This window comes from Micropterus salmoides, unplaced genomic scaffold, assembly GCF_014851395.1.
Source record: "Micropterus salmoides isolate LMB-PRFRI ecotype aquatic unplaced genomic scaffold, ASM1485139v1 Ms_hic_scaffold_8, whole genome shotgun sequence".
In the NCBI taxonomy this organism is placed as follows: Eukaryota; Metazoa; Chordata; class Actinopteri; order Centrarchiformes; family Centrarchidae; genus Micropterus; species Micropterus salmoides.
Window position 1 is genome coordinate 32085833 of NW_024044570.1, and position 19435 is coordinate 32105267.

At 40.5% G+C, this 19435-nt stretch overlaps 2 protein-coding genes across 6 annotated transcripts in view; both read left to right on the forward strand.

Annotated features, from left to right (window-relative positions):
- The first annotated feature begins 459 nt into the window (after positions 1 to 459).
- On the forward strand, positions 460 to 11468 carry LOC119894436 (dynein regulatory complex subunit 4-like). 2 transcript variants are annotated; one of them, XM_038707184.1, is made up of 13 exons: positions 460 to 544; positions 1126 to 1182; positions 2097 to 2294; positions 4718 to 4924; positions 5016 to 5070; positions 5163 to 5365; positions 5875 to 6045; positions 6334 to 6420; positions 8130 to 8327; positions 9363 to 9428; positions 9575 to 9700; positions 9829 to 9952; positions 11120 to 11468. In XM_038707184.1, exons 1-13 carry the CDS (start codon positions 485 to 487, stop codon positions 11122 to 11124), a joined length of 1557 nt encoding a protein of 518 aa, XP_038563112.1. In that variant the 5' UTR covers positions 460 to 484; the 3' UTR covers positions 11125 to 11468. The 2 variants fall into 2 exon arrangements, with proteins under 2 accessions (XP_038563112.1, XP_038563113.1); XM_038707185.1 differs by lacking the exon at positions 460 to 544 and adding an exon at positions 633 to 936.
- A 3974-nt stretch (positions 11469 to 15442) lies between these two features.
- LOC119894352 (UPF0606 protein KIAA1549L-like) overlaps positions 15443 to 19435 on the forward strand; it is a 112430-nt gene continuing 108437 nt past the window's right edge. For 3 of the 4 annotated variants that reach the window (XM_038707052.1, XM_038707054.1, XM_038707056.1), the window contains exon 1: positions 15443 to 15955. In XM_038707052.1, coding sequence (XP_038562980.1) covers positions 15709 to 15955 — 247 coding nt within the window. In that variant the 5' untranslated portion in view covers positions 15443 to 15708. The remainder of the gene's footprint in view (positions 15956 to 19435) is intronic. The other variant, XM_038707055.1, reaches the window with a different exon arrangement.

Genomic DNA, 19435 nt, shown 5'->3' on the forward strand with positions numbered 1-19435 from the left:
TACAACGATGTACGATGATTAATGAAACGCAAGTAAAGACACGTTGGATAAAGCTTTCACTCTGTTGATGCTCGGAGCTGCCATATTGGATTTTGAGACTGGGGTTTGTGAGGTTCTCCTGACTTTCCGAGTTGGAAATCTGACTTAAAGGGGCGTTGCAGTCGAAATGTCTGACTGGGAACTCTGAAATCCCGACTTTATTTCCCTGAACATTCCACAGTGCATTTCTTGAATTTGCACCTGGGGAGATTGTAAACAGCAGCAACAAGATGTAAAATGGTTTTCGTCTTTACAATAAAAAGTCTAACATTTGGGAAAGAGTCCATCTCGACTGTGTTTGAGCACCAAGCATCATCGATGGAAAACACAGAATCCACCTCCTCTCATTTTGCCAGAGAACAACAGAACAACAGAACAAAAATCACTGAAGAAGATCATGTGACATGGTTGCCATGACAGTGCATCTTGCTAAAACCAGACCTCAATGTGTTATTTAAATTTGCATTTTAACTGCCAACATTTGTCTGATCAGTATCTCACAATGGTGAGTGAACTTGTTTGTTAATCAGTTTATCACAATATTGTGATATAGCATGGCAGGTATAACGTTAGCTAACTAAGCATCATCCCGAAATCAGCTTTGTTTGCTGGTTTTAATCATGTAATTCTTTATTTATTTTCTGTCCAGCCATCTAAGACTAACACCAAAGACAAACGTCAGAAGCAAAGAGGCTGGGGTTATAGCTAATTGTTGATAGCTAACAAAGCTAGCTAGCTAGAAAAGGGTACATTTTCTGAAGAAATTATAAATGTTTGCTTACACTTAAGTTACTGATGTGAAGTGTTTATTATTTCAATGTAAAATACTGTATAAGAGTGGCAGTTAAAGGAGTATATTATAAAGGAGTAATGATGTGACAGCGAAATTTCACATTGGTGAGCAAACTTGTTTTTTAATCTGTGTATTTCAATAATGCTGTGGAGTAGTAACGTTACAGTTAGCACACTGTACATACATACAATTAGCATAGCTTAGCATCAACCAAAAACTAGCGAACAGTTGGGAAACTAGCTTAGCTAATGTGAAGGGGTTTCATGTGTGTTAATTTTTAATTTTTTGTCCAGCCAAACAAGACGCCTGCAGTGGACGGGTCTTCAGCAGGTGAAATGAATATGGACGAGGTTAGAGCCAAGTATCACTGAAAGCCTTTGAAATTTCTTTGCAGTTAAATTGTCAGTTTGTATGTATACAATGAAAGTATTTAAACTCACACTTGAAAGAAAGTGCTCAAGCTGCTTAAAATGTCAGCTGTGCCAAATATTTTCAATGAAAGGTAGGCTAGCTAAAGCTCAGTCCTTACCATGGACTGTATATAAAAAGGCAGCCTTAGGTCCAAGCTAGGCCAGGATGGCTCCTATCTGAGCTCTCTTTCCTCTCCTCTGGATTATCACTGCACCTGCTGCGGTACCTGGTCCGGTTAATCTAAAACCCTGGCTTCCTTTTCCAATGACTATATTTCTGTCAATGGTAATAGGTGTTTCAGCAATAAAGCCGGAAAAAACCTTTTTATATACAGTCTATGGAAAAAACAGATGAAAGACAAAAATGTAGCAAAGTGTGAAGGAGCTGCCATTCCCTTAGCATTTTCGATGTTATTGTCTACCCCATCTTCATTCACACCATTATTATGGAGCGAACACCTGCTAGGCTCTATAATAATCTATTCAGGTTCTGGTCTAAAAGGTCATCTGTTGCTCAGGGACTGGTAAGGATAAAGCTTAATTAACTAGATTGAGATTGGAGCAGTGTAGGCTGTGGTAGTTTAGAGATAGTTCAATGTGTTTTTCTTAGCTGTTGGACACTTGTATGCATGTACATGCTTAAATGGGAATGTTTTTTTTTAACTTTTATCTTACTTTATGTGAGAGCCACCAACTTTGTGGGGGCTCCGCAGCTGGCCAGTTTGTACATTAAGAGACCTAATGTGATAATCTGACAGGTGTTAGTAGGTATACTCTACAGCTCCTAGAAAATCCTTTCTTTCTGTCATTTATTCTTCACCTCACACACTGACACAGACGTCTTTTACCTGCAGCTGTGGGAGGAATGTGTAAGCCTTCAGGAGGAACTCGAGAGGATGAGGAGGGAGAATAAGCACTTTCAGATAGAGAGGGTGAAGGCCCAAAGATTCTGGGACAACTCCAAGAGAAACCTGGAGGAGACCAAGGCCAGTATGAGAAAAAAGCTCCGGCTGAAACAGGAGGCAGAGAGATGCCGCCGGACAGAAATTGAAGTAAGCTTCACACAGACACTTCAGAAGGTAATTTAGTTATCCATGGACAGTTGGGAGTGTTTTGCTTTATGAAAGTTAAACCTCTGCAATAATGTAATAAAATACTTCATTACAAGTTAGGTCCTTCATATACACTGAACAAAATTATAAACGCAACACTTTTGTTTTTGACAAAACTGAGCTGAACTCAAAGATCTAAGACTTTTTCTGTGCACACAAAAGGCCTATTTCTCTCAAATATTGTTCACAAATCTGTCAAAATCTGTGTTAGTGAGCAATTCTCCTTTGCCAAGATAATCTATCCACCTCACAGGTGTGACATATAAAGATGCTGATCAGAGAGCATGGGTATTACACAGGTGTGCCTTAGGTTGGCCACATTAAAAAGCCACTCGAAAATGTGCAATTTCACTGTATTAGGCGGGTCTGGAAACCAGTCAGTATCTGGTGTGAGCACCATTTGCCTCACGCAGTGCAACACATCTCCTTCACATTAGTCATTATACAGCACAAGGCTGCATAACAAAATGAAATTTGTAGTTACTGTAGGCCTATATTAAAATATGGTAACATATAAAATGAAACAATACAGTTGTTTATATACAGTTTACATATATGTATACAACATTCCACAGTGCATTTTTGAATTTGCATCTGGAGTGAATGTAAACAACAGCAACCAGATGATAATATGAAATAATAATATGAATATCTTCAAAATAAACAGTCTAACATTTGGGAAACAGAGTACATCTTGACTGTGTTTGAGCACCAAGCATCATCAATAAAACACCTCCTCTCATCTTGCCGGAGTCTTGCGCTGACAGCTCGAAACATGAACCAGGGTCCGGTTGTTTGGCCCGGGTGGATCGTGGTCTGCTGCTCTAACCCCGTCTTCAAACAGATGAAAAACAAAAATGTTTGTGAAGTTTGAAGGAGCTACCGGCAGCTGCTTCTACAAGCGCTGCCAGTTCCCATAGCAATACATGTAGCCTAATAACAATGTAAGAGTGCACTGTGTGTCATACACTACTTTCATAGATAGTCAATTCCCAATGTTTGCTCGGAGGGAAACCTCTACAAGGCAATAGGGATTTGTTTTCAAAGAGGTTTCATTTATAAAAAGCTTTTTTACAGTACCACCATTTACTGGTACTGTACTCTTTAAAGAAGAGGTTCATGTCGGTTTTTGTGAAGGATGAAAGAGTATCTGTTGAATTGTATATATAAATATTATAATGTATATTCCTCCAACAAACCCCACAAAGGAATCTGATGACAAATTCTTGTCTACTGAACAGGGAAATAAAATTCTCATCTAGATCAGCAAGATTAGAGATAAAAATTTAATCATTGACAGTTTCCTTGGTTTAAGCAAGCTACATCATCAATCAACCAAGGATAAATTACTGGTTAGTGGCAGACACAGTGTTTAGTCAAATATCAAACTGTGCACCTCAAATCAGTATGCAGACGTGAGATTGATAACGATCTTCTTGTGTAACACTCAGTAAGAAAGATACTAAAGAATAAGTGGTGAGCTATTCCTTCAAATACACATTCAAAAACATAGGAAATGTATGAAGAGAAATATGACATCGCTCAGAGTATTGCACATGCTTTTAAAATAAAATGTGATATATAAAATAAAATGTAACAAATAAAATGTTAACCACCTAACTGCATGCACACAAACAAAGCAATAATCAGTGACAAGGCAACAAGGCTGTTTCGATTTTTCAGTGCTGAATTTAAAATGTGTTCCTGTACCCAAAAGCAAAGAAAATGTCCTTCACTGGCAAAGCCAAATAATTCAACACCACAAATAAGAAGTCCATAGCTCAACAAAAAACTGCCCCTGGTGGTCCAAAGTGTAACTGGGACAAATGTGATGTGGAAACCTGACACCTCCAGCACATAGTAAAGTAGGAGACATTTTGTGTTAAACTCAGAAATGCAAAATGTTTTCATATTCATAGATCCTGCAATTTGTACAGAGGAAGAAAGAGTATATTTCATTTGATAAATTTTTAAGTACGTAATTTAACTTTTTTGAGAAAAAACATATTGAACACAAATATTTCTTGAAAACAGATTATTATATGTCATATCTGGAGAGGATCTTTAAAGACTGTTTTCGTCATCTTGAATATTCCTTTTTGTTACTGACCCATGTCAAAGCTCTTTGGGTGTTTCACAAAAACTTCAAATACTTAATTACAGTTACAATTTGCTTGATTAAATTGAGCTATCACACAATAACGACACTATCCCACTGGAAGCTGGACACGGCCCTATTTGCACTTATTCTATGTTGCTTTGATCTATGAATATATGTATTGTGAAGTAATGCTCTTGCAGTAAATTATATTTAATAGGTGTATGAGCATCATGCTTGAACACACCATTATCATTGATTCCAGGAACAAAAGCTGAAGCTGAAACAATTGGAGACTGCACACCACAGTGAGATCTGTGGGCTGAAGGTGGCTGCCATCGCCATAACATCAAAGAGCCAGAATGAGCATGTGGTGACAGAGGTCGAGCTCCAGAAGAAAATGCTCAACTTACAGGTGGACAAGGGAGAGAAAGAGTCCCACACCAAAATCTACATTGGGAAGCTCAAACAGGTGTGAATGCCACACATTTTGTTCTCCAGTTGTTTTATTTCTGCATGTAAGCATCTGTACTACCAACATGTCACCCTTTTATTCTTAACAGAAACAAAAGGATGAATTAAGGGAACTAAATGAGAGCCACGAAAGGCGGGTCAGAGGTAAAAGAACATTTTGTGGTAATTTCTGAGTTGAAGTCAAAAAGTACTCTCAAAAACTCTTCTAGGATTTCTCTCTGTTGCTATTCAAATAGAAATGGAGGCCAAATATGAGAACAAAATGAAAATCATGGCTGAAGAGAGCAACCAAAAAATACAAACTGAGCTCGAAGAGATCGACAAGAGAATGAAAGAATGCACTGCAAGACTTGTAGTGGAGCATGACGAAGCCTGGGAGGAGATCAACTGGTTCACCGTAAAAAATCATTCCTTATACTTGGAAATGGAGACGCTCAAGGTAAAAGATGTTAAAGGGCGGGTTCACATCTGAAGGTTCGGTTTGTACCAAACTCATATGAGTATGGTACATTGTTTAAGTTTTCCAACTGATAAAAAGCCATGCTGTGGAAATGGCGTTTAATTATTGGTCAAACCTCTATACATGACAGGGTACACATGACAGCGTTCACGTAACAGCGGTCAGAGACCACCCCTTCAAGGCGGACCGGAGAGCCACAGTGTCTACTTCAGCCTCAGTGCAGTATGCCTGCTGTGGCTGAACTTTATTTATTTGCTTATTCTACTCATGTTGTGTCCACATCTGCGGCATATGACACTTAATTTGTGTTCAGTCTGTCAAGAAAAAAAAAGCATTTTGTTGCCCACGGCAATTTAAAAATATTGGTGTCATGTGAAGATGCTTGGTTTGGAAATAAAATTCCACAAATAATGTGCTTAGAAAACTGAATGCATGGTTTTTCCTGGTGGCTCCTGCTTGATATGCCATTGTTTGTTGCCGTTTGCTAGAGACAACTCGAAGTTGAGAAGAATAAGGACAAGAGATTGCATGTGAAGATGGCAGCAACTGTGCAGAAGAACAAATGCTTGACAGAGTGTCTGCGGGATATGGAGCAAAAGTTGCGTGAGAGCAGCCAAAAGATGGCCATCGAGCGCAAAGCCATGGTCAAGAGATTGAAGGTTCACAGCTCTGATTCATTTGCAGGCTTTTTGTTCAAGCTATCTTGTACATATCAATTTTTAGGTGTAATAATACACTACACACAAATAGGCAACAGATATAATGAAGCAAATTGGACATTGGACAAATTGGTATTTTAAGTTGAGATGTAAAATCATCAAATCATGTTGAATATTTGTTTATTTTCTGAGATTTAATTTTTTTGTCCATTGAAATCCATTCAGCCATCCATTGGTGGAATGTTGGCTAAAACTGTAAGTACACTTCTGATAATGTCTCCATAACAGAGGGGAGAAAAAATGACGGCACGTATACTCGAGGAGAGACGTGACCTGTATTTGAAGCACCAGCAGCTGGAGATGAAACACATACAGGTAAAGTGTTCACATTGATTTGTCATGGCTCAAGTTTTACCTTTATTAATTCGCTCAGTAAATGAACCCTGAATGCTGCCTTGGGCTGTGCAAAAAAAGCCAGCTCAGTGCTAACATATAATCGGATTCTCCATTAACGTGCTAACAGACATTAGCATTGCGATTGTGATAATATAATCTTAACATAAACTACACATTTAGCATGCTTAACATCCTAAACGACATTTTGTGCAAATACTTACAGGCTTATGTTTCCTGTGCTGTTAACTACCCTGCCTGGATCTGCTCATTTTTTCTCCTCCAAATTAGTCAGATACGCAAAAATACACACTACAATGTCAAAGAGCAAAAAACACATCACATAAAATATACATACACAAAAAGGACCTATATGAACAAATACATACACTTTTTTCTTATCCTAATCAGATAGTGATAACAACTGTAGAAAAAGTAAATAAATAAATGTGAAGTAAAGAAGTAAATAAATGAGGATTCAAAAGGGGTAAATTGTACAAAAGAGAATAGATGGAGGATAAAGTAACCAATATGGTGTCAAGGAAGCTCATCAAATAGACCCTTGTCACAGTGTATAAATCTATTGCTTTTTTAAATTATACTGAACAAAAATTATAACTGCAACACTTTTGTTTTTGACCCCATTCATCATGAGCTGAACTCAAAGATGTAAGACGTTCTCTATGTACACAAAGGCTTATTTCTCTCAAATATTGTTCACAAATATCTCAAAATATGTGTTAGTGAGCGCTTCTCCTTTGCCGAGATAATCCATCCACCTCACAGGTGCAGCATCTCAAGATGCTGATCCAGCAGCATGGGTATTTGGTCAATTTGGTCAGACATTTGGTCAATAGCCTATATAATGGGTAAGATAATTTAATTTGTCTCAAAACAACAACCAAAATACTCTGCTATATATACTCTTATCCAAACAACAAAACAAGACACAGTTCCTTTTTCCCCCCATACCGAGGTTAGTGTTTCTTGAATTGGATGAAGACCCATCAAGAGTTCAGCCAGTCTGTAGCTCCAGTGACAGTTGGACCGTTAGATTCACTCTTTGGCCACAGGGATTGAGAATTTGTGATGCAGGTTTCAGTCCATCACATGTTAGTTTAAAAGTAGTTAATCAATGTCTGCGTGATTGATTTTTTCCCCCCAGCTGTTAGAGTAAAGGGGACAAGGAAAGAAGCCTTTTCCCCCTCCTCTCTTTACTCACAAGGGGCCAGGCTTTCTCTATTCTGTCCTCTGGAGACAGAGCCTCAGTGAGCATCAGTTTAATATCATGCAGAAACCTGCAGCCTTTGGCGCTCTTGTACTCCATCACGGATGTAATGGAGCACAAACAAATTGATGCTATATCTGTCATCCACAGAGTGTCAGTACTCAAACTCAAAAATCCCAGTGGCCTAAAAATACAGCGACCGCTAGGTGGAGACATTTCATGCCAAGAAAGGGCAGAACAACACTGCATCACTGAACAGTTATCAATCTAATGTGATGTTCATATTAGACCTAGGAGGTACACTGCAAGTTGTATTTTCGGCTCTGTTTTAAAAATTTCAGTAAATTATGTAGAGTATTGCAATGTATTGTGTCCCTGGTATCGTGATATGTATCGCATCCCGAGGTCCATTGCAATACCGAATCCTACTGGTTGGTATCCATGTGATTCATGTGTCCCGTAGGTAGAGCAGGAGGACGACGAGCTGCAGAAGAGGCAGACAGAGGCCATTCTGGATGTGCAGCAGAAAAGTGGCCTGAAGGAGATGGTGCTGGAGAGGAAGATAAAGGCCGTGACAGAAAATCTGGAAAAGGAGCAGCTTACACTCTGGGTGGTGCTCGCCTTCGGACAGGGAGACCAAACGGCTGCAAAAAACATTAAGGTACGATTTTATATCGCACTTTATTTCACCCCATGTTCATTAGTTTATAGCAGTGATTCCCAAGCAGTGGTACTTTTACCTGGTCATATATATTCACACAGGGCTGGAAATTAACACCCGCCAATCGCCAAATGCAGGTAGATTTTCCCTTTGGGGGCTAAATATAGGAAGGGTAAATGTATTCGGCATAACATCGCTATATAATATCTATTTGATGGTTGCTAAAAGCAGCCCGGCGTTCTTGTTTGTTGTGTGTCACACTGAAATTGGTCCCTGCTGTACACAGGGATCTAAATTAGATCATTGGTTGTTGTTTATGTTCGTTTCATGTTACCTGTGTTTGATTGGAATAGATTTGTAAGGGGTGGGCGTTGGGGGATAGGAGTCTGTAGGGAAAGAGTGGAGAGTGGAGCCGCTTTCATACAGAGATCCCGCAATAAACTCAGAGAGAATATCTGCCAATATGCCACATTTGCTAATTCAGACTGAACAAACGTTTTCGGCATAACCATGCAACCATGTGTGCTTTCACATAACTGTTCGGCTTAACCGGAACCAGCGGCGTAGATAAAGACCGTTACATGTCAGTACAACAATGGCATGCTGTCAGACATCGTTCCGTCTCTGTTACTGCGTTCCCGGCTCAGAGGCGGATCAAATCGGACCCCCCCTCTCAGGCTCAGTACACTAGCGCATAGCGGCTTGTGTGTTCACACTGTTATAAAAAGATCAGATCTGAGTCACATATCGGATTTGGGTCACTTGGCGTGCCGTCTGAACGTTGCCATAGTGATGTCTGCTGCTTCTAGACCAGCTAAATCATCAGTATGGTGTTTGTTCTGTCCCAACATTTTTATAGCTTGGGGTGTAATGAACACTGCAGCCTCTACCTGTTACTGGTGGGTCTAGATACTTTTAGTATTGCTTTCATTCTTCTTTGTGATTTACACTGTTTGACATTTTTTGTGAGTTGCAGTGTGTGAGCTGCTGTTGTTGTTGTGCTACGAGAACAAACCAGTGTGTTTTCACCTGTAGGAACTATTTGAATCCAAAGAAGCCACCATCAGTGCCTTGAAGGATGACTTGTCTCGAGATTTAGTGGTTGGTCATCAGTTATCTCAAAGTGATTTCATGCATTTGTTTTTGTTGATCTGAGAGAAGATGTTGGTGTGCAGCTTTGTTTGATGTTTTCTGCTTGGTTCATGAGATGCTGTCATGTTTTATTAAAATAAGCGTGTGATCGGCAGGAGTATGACAGCATGGTTAAGAAAGCGACGGCTTTGGGCGTCTCTGTAGACAAGTGGCTCCCAAAGGGTGACATCAGAAAATGCATCAGGAATACCTCGGAGGAAAACTTTCCTCCAGATCGCAAGGTAAGTGTTTTCATGCATCTGTTGAATTGATCTAAGAGTAACTTTTGCTGTGCAGTGTTATCTGATATTGTTCCAGTCAGTACAGGTAGTGCTGTCATGTCTTAATAAGATAAACCTTTAATTGGCAGAACTTTGACGGCTTGATGCAGGAACTGATGGCTTTGTGCATCTCTGAGGACTACTCTGTCCAAAAGGACACCCTGGGACTGAACACCGCTGGCTGTCCAGACCATGAATTCCTGCAGCTCTCAGGTTTACACTCATCTGCTCTTCCTGGATATTTTCCAACCCAAGTCACTTTGTTTTTCCTCCTCTACTTATAGTTTGAATAACACAAGATGGATAGGCGATATACTAATACTTACTGCTTAAAGGATAATTCTTGCTTTTAACTTAGGACTGTTTTCACACAGTTGGCCATCATCATTTGCATCAGTTTTGATAACACTGTACTAGTTTATTACTGAGATGTGCGAACACAACAATATTGCGTAAGACATGTGAGCTGTCAGGCGATCAGACGGGTTGTCGAGAGTCGACAGTTTCTCCAAATTATCTTAACCACTTTATTTTGAGGTCAAACTGACAGAGCGCACATCTAAATAATACTTTCATTGCGCTGGAAAACTCTGTGTGCCCAGAACTGTGGCAAGTAAGCTGAATGGAGGAGAAGGCAGGAAGTCTGTGATGGATGTTTACAACATAATCATTTTAGTTCAGCTTTGAATTTCACCTCCAAATAAGCTTGACTAACCTGAGGTTTTTTTCCAACATGTCTGATCTTCTGACTGCTCATGTTTCTTGGCCCATGTGACACCCACGTGATTTTATCATCATCATCATTTGGTGTGTAAACGTCCTCAATAGATGCTCTTGACCAGTCAACCTTGCTACTTGTAAATACAATTTCATTTCAAGCATTTTCTTTTTTTGACTTATATATAATAATATTTGATTTTATGGTTTAGACCATTTACATTCAATGATACCAGTTTAACACTATTACAGGACATCATCCATGTTCATAGTCCAGGCGTGAATACCCTGCCAGCCTAAATCCTGAACATTTAGCCTAAAAAACACTAATGACAAACAAAATATGGGGGTGATTTCTTCACGCTGGTATTTTATTTGCCTTGCTGCTGGAAGTCTCTATTTTATGCTCTTTTTAGTAGTTATAATTGATTACAATAATTACTTTCCAAAAGGATCAAGCAAAATCAGAATAACAATCATCCCCCATCCTCTATTTCCCTGCATCCTTCAGACATACATACACATAATCTTAAACATATACATATATAAATAAAATAACAAAGGACCCCTCTTCTTTCCCTTCTATATCCATATAGCTTTAATCTCCATAGAAACTTTTATGTCTCAATGTTCATTGTATAACATCGTTTTTTATGTCCCCAGTGTGAGGAGCCTGAAGTAGTTTGGAGGCGTGCACGCTCTTTCTGCTGTGCTGAGGCTGCAGGAAATTCACTCTATATGTTTTTGATTTCCATGAGCTTCTGAATGGCCTCAGATGTCTGATGACCGGGCTGCATCAGCTAAAACCTTTTACACTTTAAATCACTTTGTCATTGTTACTGAAGAGAACATCACCCTTTCTTCTTACTATTTCCTTTCGTTAAACTTTCCATTTCAGGAGATGTATCCCCCACATGTATAATTGTAACATGTAATGGTTTGAACATAAAGTTCTGAATCTTGTCCTTCCCCTTCGTGTGCAATAAATAACTTAATTGTGTATTGGATTGTATAATGTGTACAGGTCTGCTTTTGTAAAATTTTGAATAAAAATAAGCAAGCAATAGGAGGCTTGTTAACTGAGAAACAGTAAAGGGTTCATATCACTCCAAACTCATTTGGCTGCCATGTTGTGGTCCACACAATTCTAAATTGAAACAGATCGTTTGGAGTATATGGATCATCCTCCATAAAACGTCCATGCTCTGGATAATCCAAATATATTCTGATAATCATTATCTAATAATAATTAAAGTTTATATCAAGTAATTTCATTTTTACTACAACTTGTGGCCCGCAGATATCAATGTCTACTAAGAAATGTGCACACTGTGCAGCTGACAGGAATTTCAGTGTCTCCTGAAAACAAATCTGCCCTGAAAAGGATATTTGGGAAGAACTGTTTTCTCCCAAACCCTTGACTCAATAAACTGTCTGATGCTTTTAAGAGGAGCTGCTGTCATGTACATTACCGAAGTTTTACCGATATTTTATCATTATGAATTAAATTTAGCATTATTTGTGTATTTATGCTTTCATTTTATCTTACTTTATTTTAGACAGATGATGTCACCAATACACTTTCATCTTGTTTTATAGATGACATCAAGACAATGCATTTACTAGTTAGTATCTGGCTCCACCTTTCTCTTATTTATCCTGGCCTTGGAGGGACACAGTTGTGGCACAGGTATGGTTGATGGGGCAGTTGGAGCAGAGATTGGTGTCTGGGAGGGACGTGCATTGCTGGGAACGGTAGAACCGGAGACAGAATAAGTGGCATGGAGGAGAAATGAAACTGGGGGGTGAATGTGGATGGGGTTGTTGGGATAAGAGATGAGAGCAGACAAAGTTAAGTCCTGAGACTGGAGGCTTTGTGGACAGCTGTCAATGGAAAGGCAGATTCTGAGGCAAAGAAACGTCAGTGATGCCTCTGTTTTTGGCATAATGAGCCCACAGCTCTGTGTGGAGCCTGGGTATGATAACACGTGCTGCTGGTTGTTTCTCAGCCATTGTGTTTGCAAAACTTATGAAGCTACGAGCTGAAAATATTAAGCTTGACTGAGTGAGAGCAAGCACGAGGAGGAGGGCTGCGTTGCATGTGCATGAGCAGTGATTGACACTGCTTTAGAGACTCCTCCCGGGTCTGATTGGTTGTTTTGACTCAGGCGTGATGGATTCTTGCAAATGGCATTAGGAGCAGTAGGAGGAAGGAGGAAATATGCAAAAAATATTTTGAAAAGAATTCTCTACTGCTCCTTTAAACAAGCTTTTTTAAGGGCACTGGTTAAATGTACCCGATGCAGTGGATCCAATTCGCCTCTATTCTTGTCTTGGGAACGGTTTGCCAATCACATCATAGCCACGCCCTAAAGGATACCCTGCTTTATCATCTATTTTCCTCTAAAATGGACCATAATTTACAAAATTAACATAATGCTGTATTGAAGAAGCCTTGAAACTAGTGACAGAGACCATAAACTCATAAGGAAAGTGTTTACTGAGGTAATATATCAGTTGAGAAGTAGGGTCATTTTGTCATTGACTCCAATGCAGTCAGACTTCTTTTTGCAAGCTGTGGCTTGACCATTAGAAATAATGCAGGTTTTAAGGCACTTCCGCAATGGCTTCACACCCCTTTTTATCCAGTACATGTTCACACCGGAGGTTGCAGCTTCAGTAAGAGGTTGTTGTCCCTGCACCAGTGTAAAGCCCAATTCGCCTGTTGTCTGTATTTTCTAGACATTGTTATTGACAAACCCAATGATAGAGGTGTCATCTGCGTGCTTGGAAAGCATAGAAGCAAAACATTTTTGTTGAAAGACTTAACATTCATTAATGTAACAATCTATAATTGATTACAGTGCCACTTGCTCCAAACAAACTGGGGATAGGATTGTGCATGATTTCCTAATTGCAGCGACGACACTGTTCAAGGTTGTGTACAGTTAGAGACGCGTAATCAACATGGAACTTATAAATATGTTCCCTGAGGGAGGGAAATGAGGAGCAACACATCATGAGACCCACCTGAAAGAAAACTGTCAAGACCAATGAGACTGTAGCGGGTAGGAGAAGTCCCATCTTCCCCTGGGGCTAATCATTCAAGCGCTGCTGTTCTGCCAACGCAAACGGGGGTGGTGAAAAGCATGTCAGTTCACAAACTAACATCCTATATGACACAGCGGGCACTTCAAGGATGTATGCAGGATTATAATGCATTGTTACCTTATACTTATGTCTTATACGGGACTGTATCCATATCAATGGATTGTAGTGGGTCAAATGGCTCCCCACATATGCGTCTAAAACTAGACAGAGATCCCACTGCAGGACCATGATTTTACACATCCGTCTTTTCCTTAATGTGCCCTTCATAAAACACACCACCGGAGGATTAGAAGCAGGCAGTTTTCCAGAAATCCTTTATGGCATGCTGAGATAGCTGACAAATAGACCTTCATCAAAGAAAAGAAGACACCTTTTTCCAGCAATTCCTGAAGGAATGACAAAATATTGAATTCAAGGGGAGGGACTTAGGCTCTCTATTGTGACTATTAAATGCCTGAATACTTCTTCCACCACTGGAAAACAAAATATTCGAGTAAAACCCAAGTACCTAAAATTTCTGCTAAAGTCCAGATAGCCTATAAGATATACTTTATTGTCCTCAAAGGGTAATTTGTTTTAGACTCTGTCCATTCTGCAGCTTTCCAAAAACTGGGGGGCACCAGTGCTGACTGGCCTGGGCTCTGAGAGTTTACTCTCACCTGTTGAGTACGGTTTGTTAAAAAAGTTAAATACCAGTTTTGTTTTTCATTTCGCTGACACTTTTATCCAAAGCGACTTACAAATGCAATACATGTCAGAGGTCACACAACTAGGGGTTGTGTCTTGCTCAGGGACACATTGGTGTCTCAAAATGGATTTGATCCTGGGTCTCTCACACCAAAGGGATGTGTCTTATCCACTGCTCCATCACTACCCCAGTGATGGCAGTTGAGAACAAAAGAGTTCATGTGCTTCAGTTTCTGGATGAGATATGACGCTGCAACGTGTTAAAAGCTGAACTAAAATCAACAAACAAAATGCTGCATAGGCATTGGGGTCCTCAAGGTGTTTATTTACCAGATGTGAAATGCTGCTAATAGCGTCATCTGTACCATAACCCTGCTTATAAGCAAAGGGATCTAAAGACACTCCACAGCTTACTTAAGAAATGACACCATTATCCTCTCAAGACATTTCATGACAATGGATGTCAGTGCTGCAGGCCTGAAATCATTATTCACCTTTGGGCAAGTTTTTTTTAGGTACAGGTATGATTACTGATGTCTTCCACAAGGCGGGTACGGTGTGTGAGTCTACTGATTTTTGAAAGATGGGGCACCATGCAGGTTTCAGCTCCTCTGCACATGTCTTAAGGAAGAATGCACATATTCCATACGGCCCAGTGTTTAAAAAGTGTTGTGACCTCCTAGGGTTCTACCACTAGCCCTGCGTTCTGCTCTGTGACAGGAATTGTCTCTAAAACATCCTTCCATTCAGAGGTCCTGAAATTCAAATCTCAGATTAAAGTCATGCAGTTCATTAACTTTTTGCATGTCATTGGAAGTACTGATGGACTTTTTGTGCTGGTGTCATGTTAGTGATTACCTTCATAGTAATTGTCCCATAGTTTGTTCATTTCTATAAAACTGTTCAATTGTTTATGTCTCCTCCTGGCTTCCCTGAGAAAGTGACATATAGCATAACACTAATAAAAGTTTTAATTTTTGAAATGTCCAAATCCACATAATCTTAATGACATCATTTTGATCTTCTCAGACTTAATCTAGATACTACTAGATAGACACACCTGTGCACACCCGTAAAGCGACTCTTTAACCACACCATGCCAAATGCACAAAAAGTGAACGCTTTTATTTTGAAGGCGGCACACTGTGCTTTCCGGTATTGTGTCCGCTTATTGATGCAGCTGCCAGCAGAGATGGGGAGCGCTTTGCGGTCGCAGTAGGGACATCAGACTTCACACACAGCGCGCGCGTACTAGGCCTGCACACATAAACTGACAGAGCAATACGCGCTAAGGGACAAACAAATCTCCTTCCTTCCTTACCCATCCCCGCAGCCTCCAGCTGGCTCATGGAGAGCGGAGCCCTGCTTGTCCGCACCGGGGGCGCGTTGATCGGATGCCTTTCACCACACCAGCGCCGTTAGATGCTTTCCATTCAGGATTAATTCGTTGACCAATGGCTCCCAAACATGCGCCCCTCTCCAGCAGCGGCAGCAGTGGCCCCGGGGTTGGAGGGGTAAATAATAAAGGAGACCCCCGCTCTTCCTCTCCCACGGCATGGATCCTGGATGCGGGGATGGTGGCCGTCTGTTCGCCGAGGAACGGGAAGAGGACGCGGGCGCTGGATGGGACGCTGGCCCGGTGGTTTGTGACCGTCAGCGCGGTGCTGATGCTGATGATGCAGAGCTCCTTGGCCGCTGACGGTAAGACACGGATGCTGTATTATTATCCAACCTGTAAGAGTGCTCCTTTATTTGTTATAGCCTAATCATACAAAGAAACCATAAACACTACATGACGGCAGCCCGAGTGGCACTGAACGCTCTGACTCCCACTCCAGTCTCAAGGTGGCTTGATTTTTCACATCAATAATGCAGTTCTTTATTAGCCAGTTTAGGAGAAGATCAGAGTTTATCCAATGTGTGGAAGATTCCACCAGACTCTGTTAGATGTAAGTGATAACCAGTAAAAACAACAGCTGGGCAGTGTAAGAAATGGCCATTTTGATGCGTCTGGGGCTGTTTTGGTGTCTCTGAGGGCTTTGTTGTTATTTTCACAACCTATATATTTTCATTCATTTGATTTATCGGTCTGACTGCATTTTCAACGTATTTGTTATGTATTTAAACCATCGGCGTGGTCGTACACAGGACCTAACCGATGTCACGTCCCCAAACACGCAGCCGGAGCGCACGGTGGACCGCAGCGCCGCGCCGCCGCAACACTCTCAACGCGGCCGTTTCTTGGCGTTAAGGAGGAAACTTTTTATTCATTAATGAAGCATTCAGCCCCAGAGTCGTAAACCTCGAACAAGATCCATAGGGGACGTTTTATAGTCAGAACCGATTTATAATTTATGATTCCCGCGTCTTCACAGCCACCAGAGGAAAGCACAAAAATAGCAACAAAGACAAAACATATTTCAGTCATGTTGCTTTGACTACAGCTCACAAAGAGGACAAGACTCTTTAGTCAACAGACGGGTAATAATTTTGTAATAATTTTAATATAATATACAACAAAAAGCAATTTTTCATTATGATTTGAGGTATGCTTCTAAATATTTGAACTCCCTGAGAGGTTTTCTTAAAGGAATGTATTTCATGTTTATCAAAGCACTGGAAGGTGCTTGACTGAGATCTCTTGCAGCATAAACCTCAACCCCAAACAACCTCCAGGCGTCACTGAATCACATTTGCATTTCATTTTGAGTTGGTTAAACTTGGAGTATGTCTTGACTGCGCATGGTCCAGTTTGCGTTGATTAGGTTTTTGACAAGTTCTTGAAAACAAAGCAATATCAATGAGAGCTAGGCATAGATAGCCTACAGCTGACATGCATATACATGCTAAGGGACAAAATGTCCTTTACTTACTCAAGCCAGGTCCAGAGGTGCTCAAAGATGCAACTGGCTATTAAAGGAGCAATTCATTTTACATTACATTTAGCTGACGCTTTTATCCAGACTATACATGTCAGAGGTCGCACGCCTCTGGAGCAACTAGGGGTTGAGTGTCTTGCTCAGGGACACAATGGTGGATGTCTCACAGTGGGAATCGAACCCAGGTCTCCCACACCAAAGGCAATCATCTTATTTATGCGCCATCACCACCCCTAGTCATTCAGCCCAATGAACAAAAAAAAAGGTTCTTGTTTTTTCCACTTAGCCCATTTGACCTATGTGGGTAGTTTAGAGTTTAGATTGGATTTGCAGAGGATTGGAGATATTGGCCACTCAGACTTGTGATGCCAACTCACACTGGATGTGGATGGAATTTTAAAGTTGGTGCTGGCAGCGCTGATGATGACATTTGAAAAACCTTAAATGTCAAATGTCTTGTCTCTTTCCAGGAATAATGAATAATGGCTTTAGTTTTCAGGATATTTCAGAGACAACTGTGGAAGGTTGTCAGTATGAGACAAGGCGCTGCTGAAGTTTTTAAAATATCCATTCGCTTTTCTCAATTGTAATGATCTTATAAAAGCAGAACATAGAAAATATAACAAGTCTTTATGTACCTTAGCTGTCACAAAAAATGCACAAATACAAGAAAGCTAAGTCAACCGCCACCCAAACCAAACATATACATATAGTGTTGCAACACAAAGGAGGATGCTAACCCTACCTACAGCTGTAGGGTTAGCATATATTTACTGACTTAGGTTTAGGCACTAACTAATGCTATGGTTGAGGTTAGGGAAGTTGCCTCGGGGGGGGTGTCAACTCCTTAAACAAAAACATCGCTAGCTAGCTGGCTAGTTAGCGACCGGAAGCGGTCACCCCGGGGTGTCCACTATACACGCAAAGTCGCCGTTTTGCGTACAATAGACACGGCTTTTCCAAAGCGTGTATATGTGACGCCTGAGCATGAGAACAGGCTGTTTTAACATACATTAAGTCAAGATCACAGATTAAGTGATTAATCGTTTCCTAAATGTAGCTTCAAATCAATTAATTGGGAGATATTTGAAGATCTCATATTAGCACTGATTACCTGAAGGAGATCCGCTGAAATAATTAGCTTTTATGAAGAACAAATAATAGGCGAACATAACTTGGTGCCAACGATGTATCCATGTACAAACACACCATATACAAACACAGGTGAGTGACACCGAACTTTATAAAATAACAAGCCTTCCAAATCATCCCCCTCATTTTCCTAAAATGTAGTAATTTGAGGACAAAACCAGAACAAAGGGCCTTCTTCTGTTTTACACTGACATCGGCAGTCTGATTAAATTGTTGAAAGGTTCACTGTTGGCGTGCTGCTAGTTTATATTATCATAATTATTTAAGCAGATAACTGGCTAACTTGCACACCCAGAGTCAGAAAGTCAGAAGAAGACTCTGTCAGCACCACCTCGGAAACCTCTCTTATTAACTTTCAAATTGGAAAATAATGAAATAGCGTCTCGTCTGACTAACACATGACACCACTCAGGATGTCATTTGGGGGTAATAACGAAAGACTGCGCAAATGTATTAAATTCAGACCCCCTTGTTAAGCACAGACTTGAGAATGAAAGCAGAGATGCAGAATATGGAGAAGATTGCCAAAGTATTTGGAAAAAGACAGTTTATCTGCCCAGCCTCCTCAGTTAAATCTGAGCAAATCGCCCACTCACTCTCAACATATCCTCTTTTATACCATGTTGCTGTGCCACTTAAAAGCAAGCTTTTCCACAGCATGGCTTGGGGAGATTTGACTTTCCCTCTCTTACCTGGTTACTCAAGCATTCAGCTGTTTCAAGTCGTTTAGAGAGAAAACATTTCTGTTTTTTTTTTATATTCTCCATTTATACCACCCCCCCCCCCCCCCCCACTCGATGTTTTGGAGGCTGATGCCTAGTCAGTGTGATTTATGTATGTGTGTGCGGGCACATACAGTACGTGTGTGTGTTTGTGTGTGTGTGTGTTGGTGTTTTCTTTAATAGGTCTACAGAGATCTTCATCCTCAGTCAATAGCTGAGATCTATTGGTCCGTGTTACCATGGGAACAGATCTGCAGCTAGTACTTTTCTCGCTGTGTGTCCGTGTTTGTCAGTCAGGGATTGAAATAACATCTGAGTAAGTGTCAGGTCTGTTGCCTAATAATCAGCATCTGATGATACACCAGTGGAGATAAAACGCTGTCTAAAGCAGAGATTTGTGGTGTTTGAACTGAACTCAAACCCTTCCA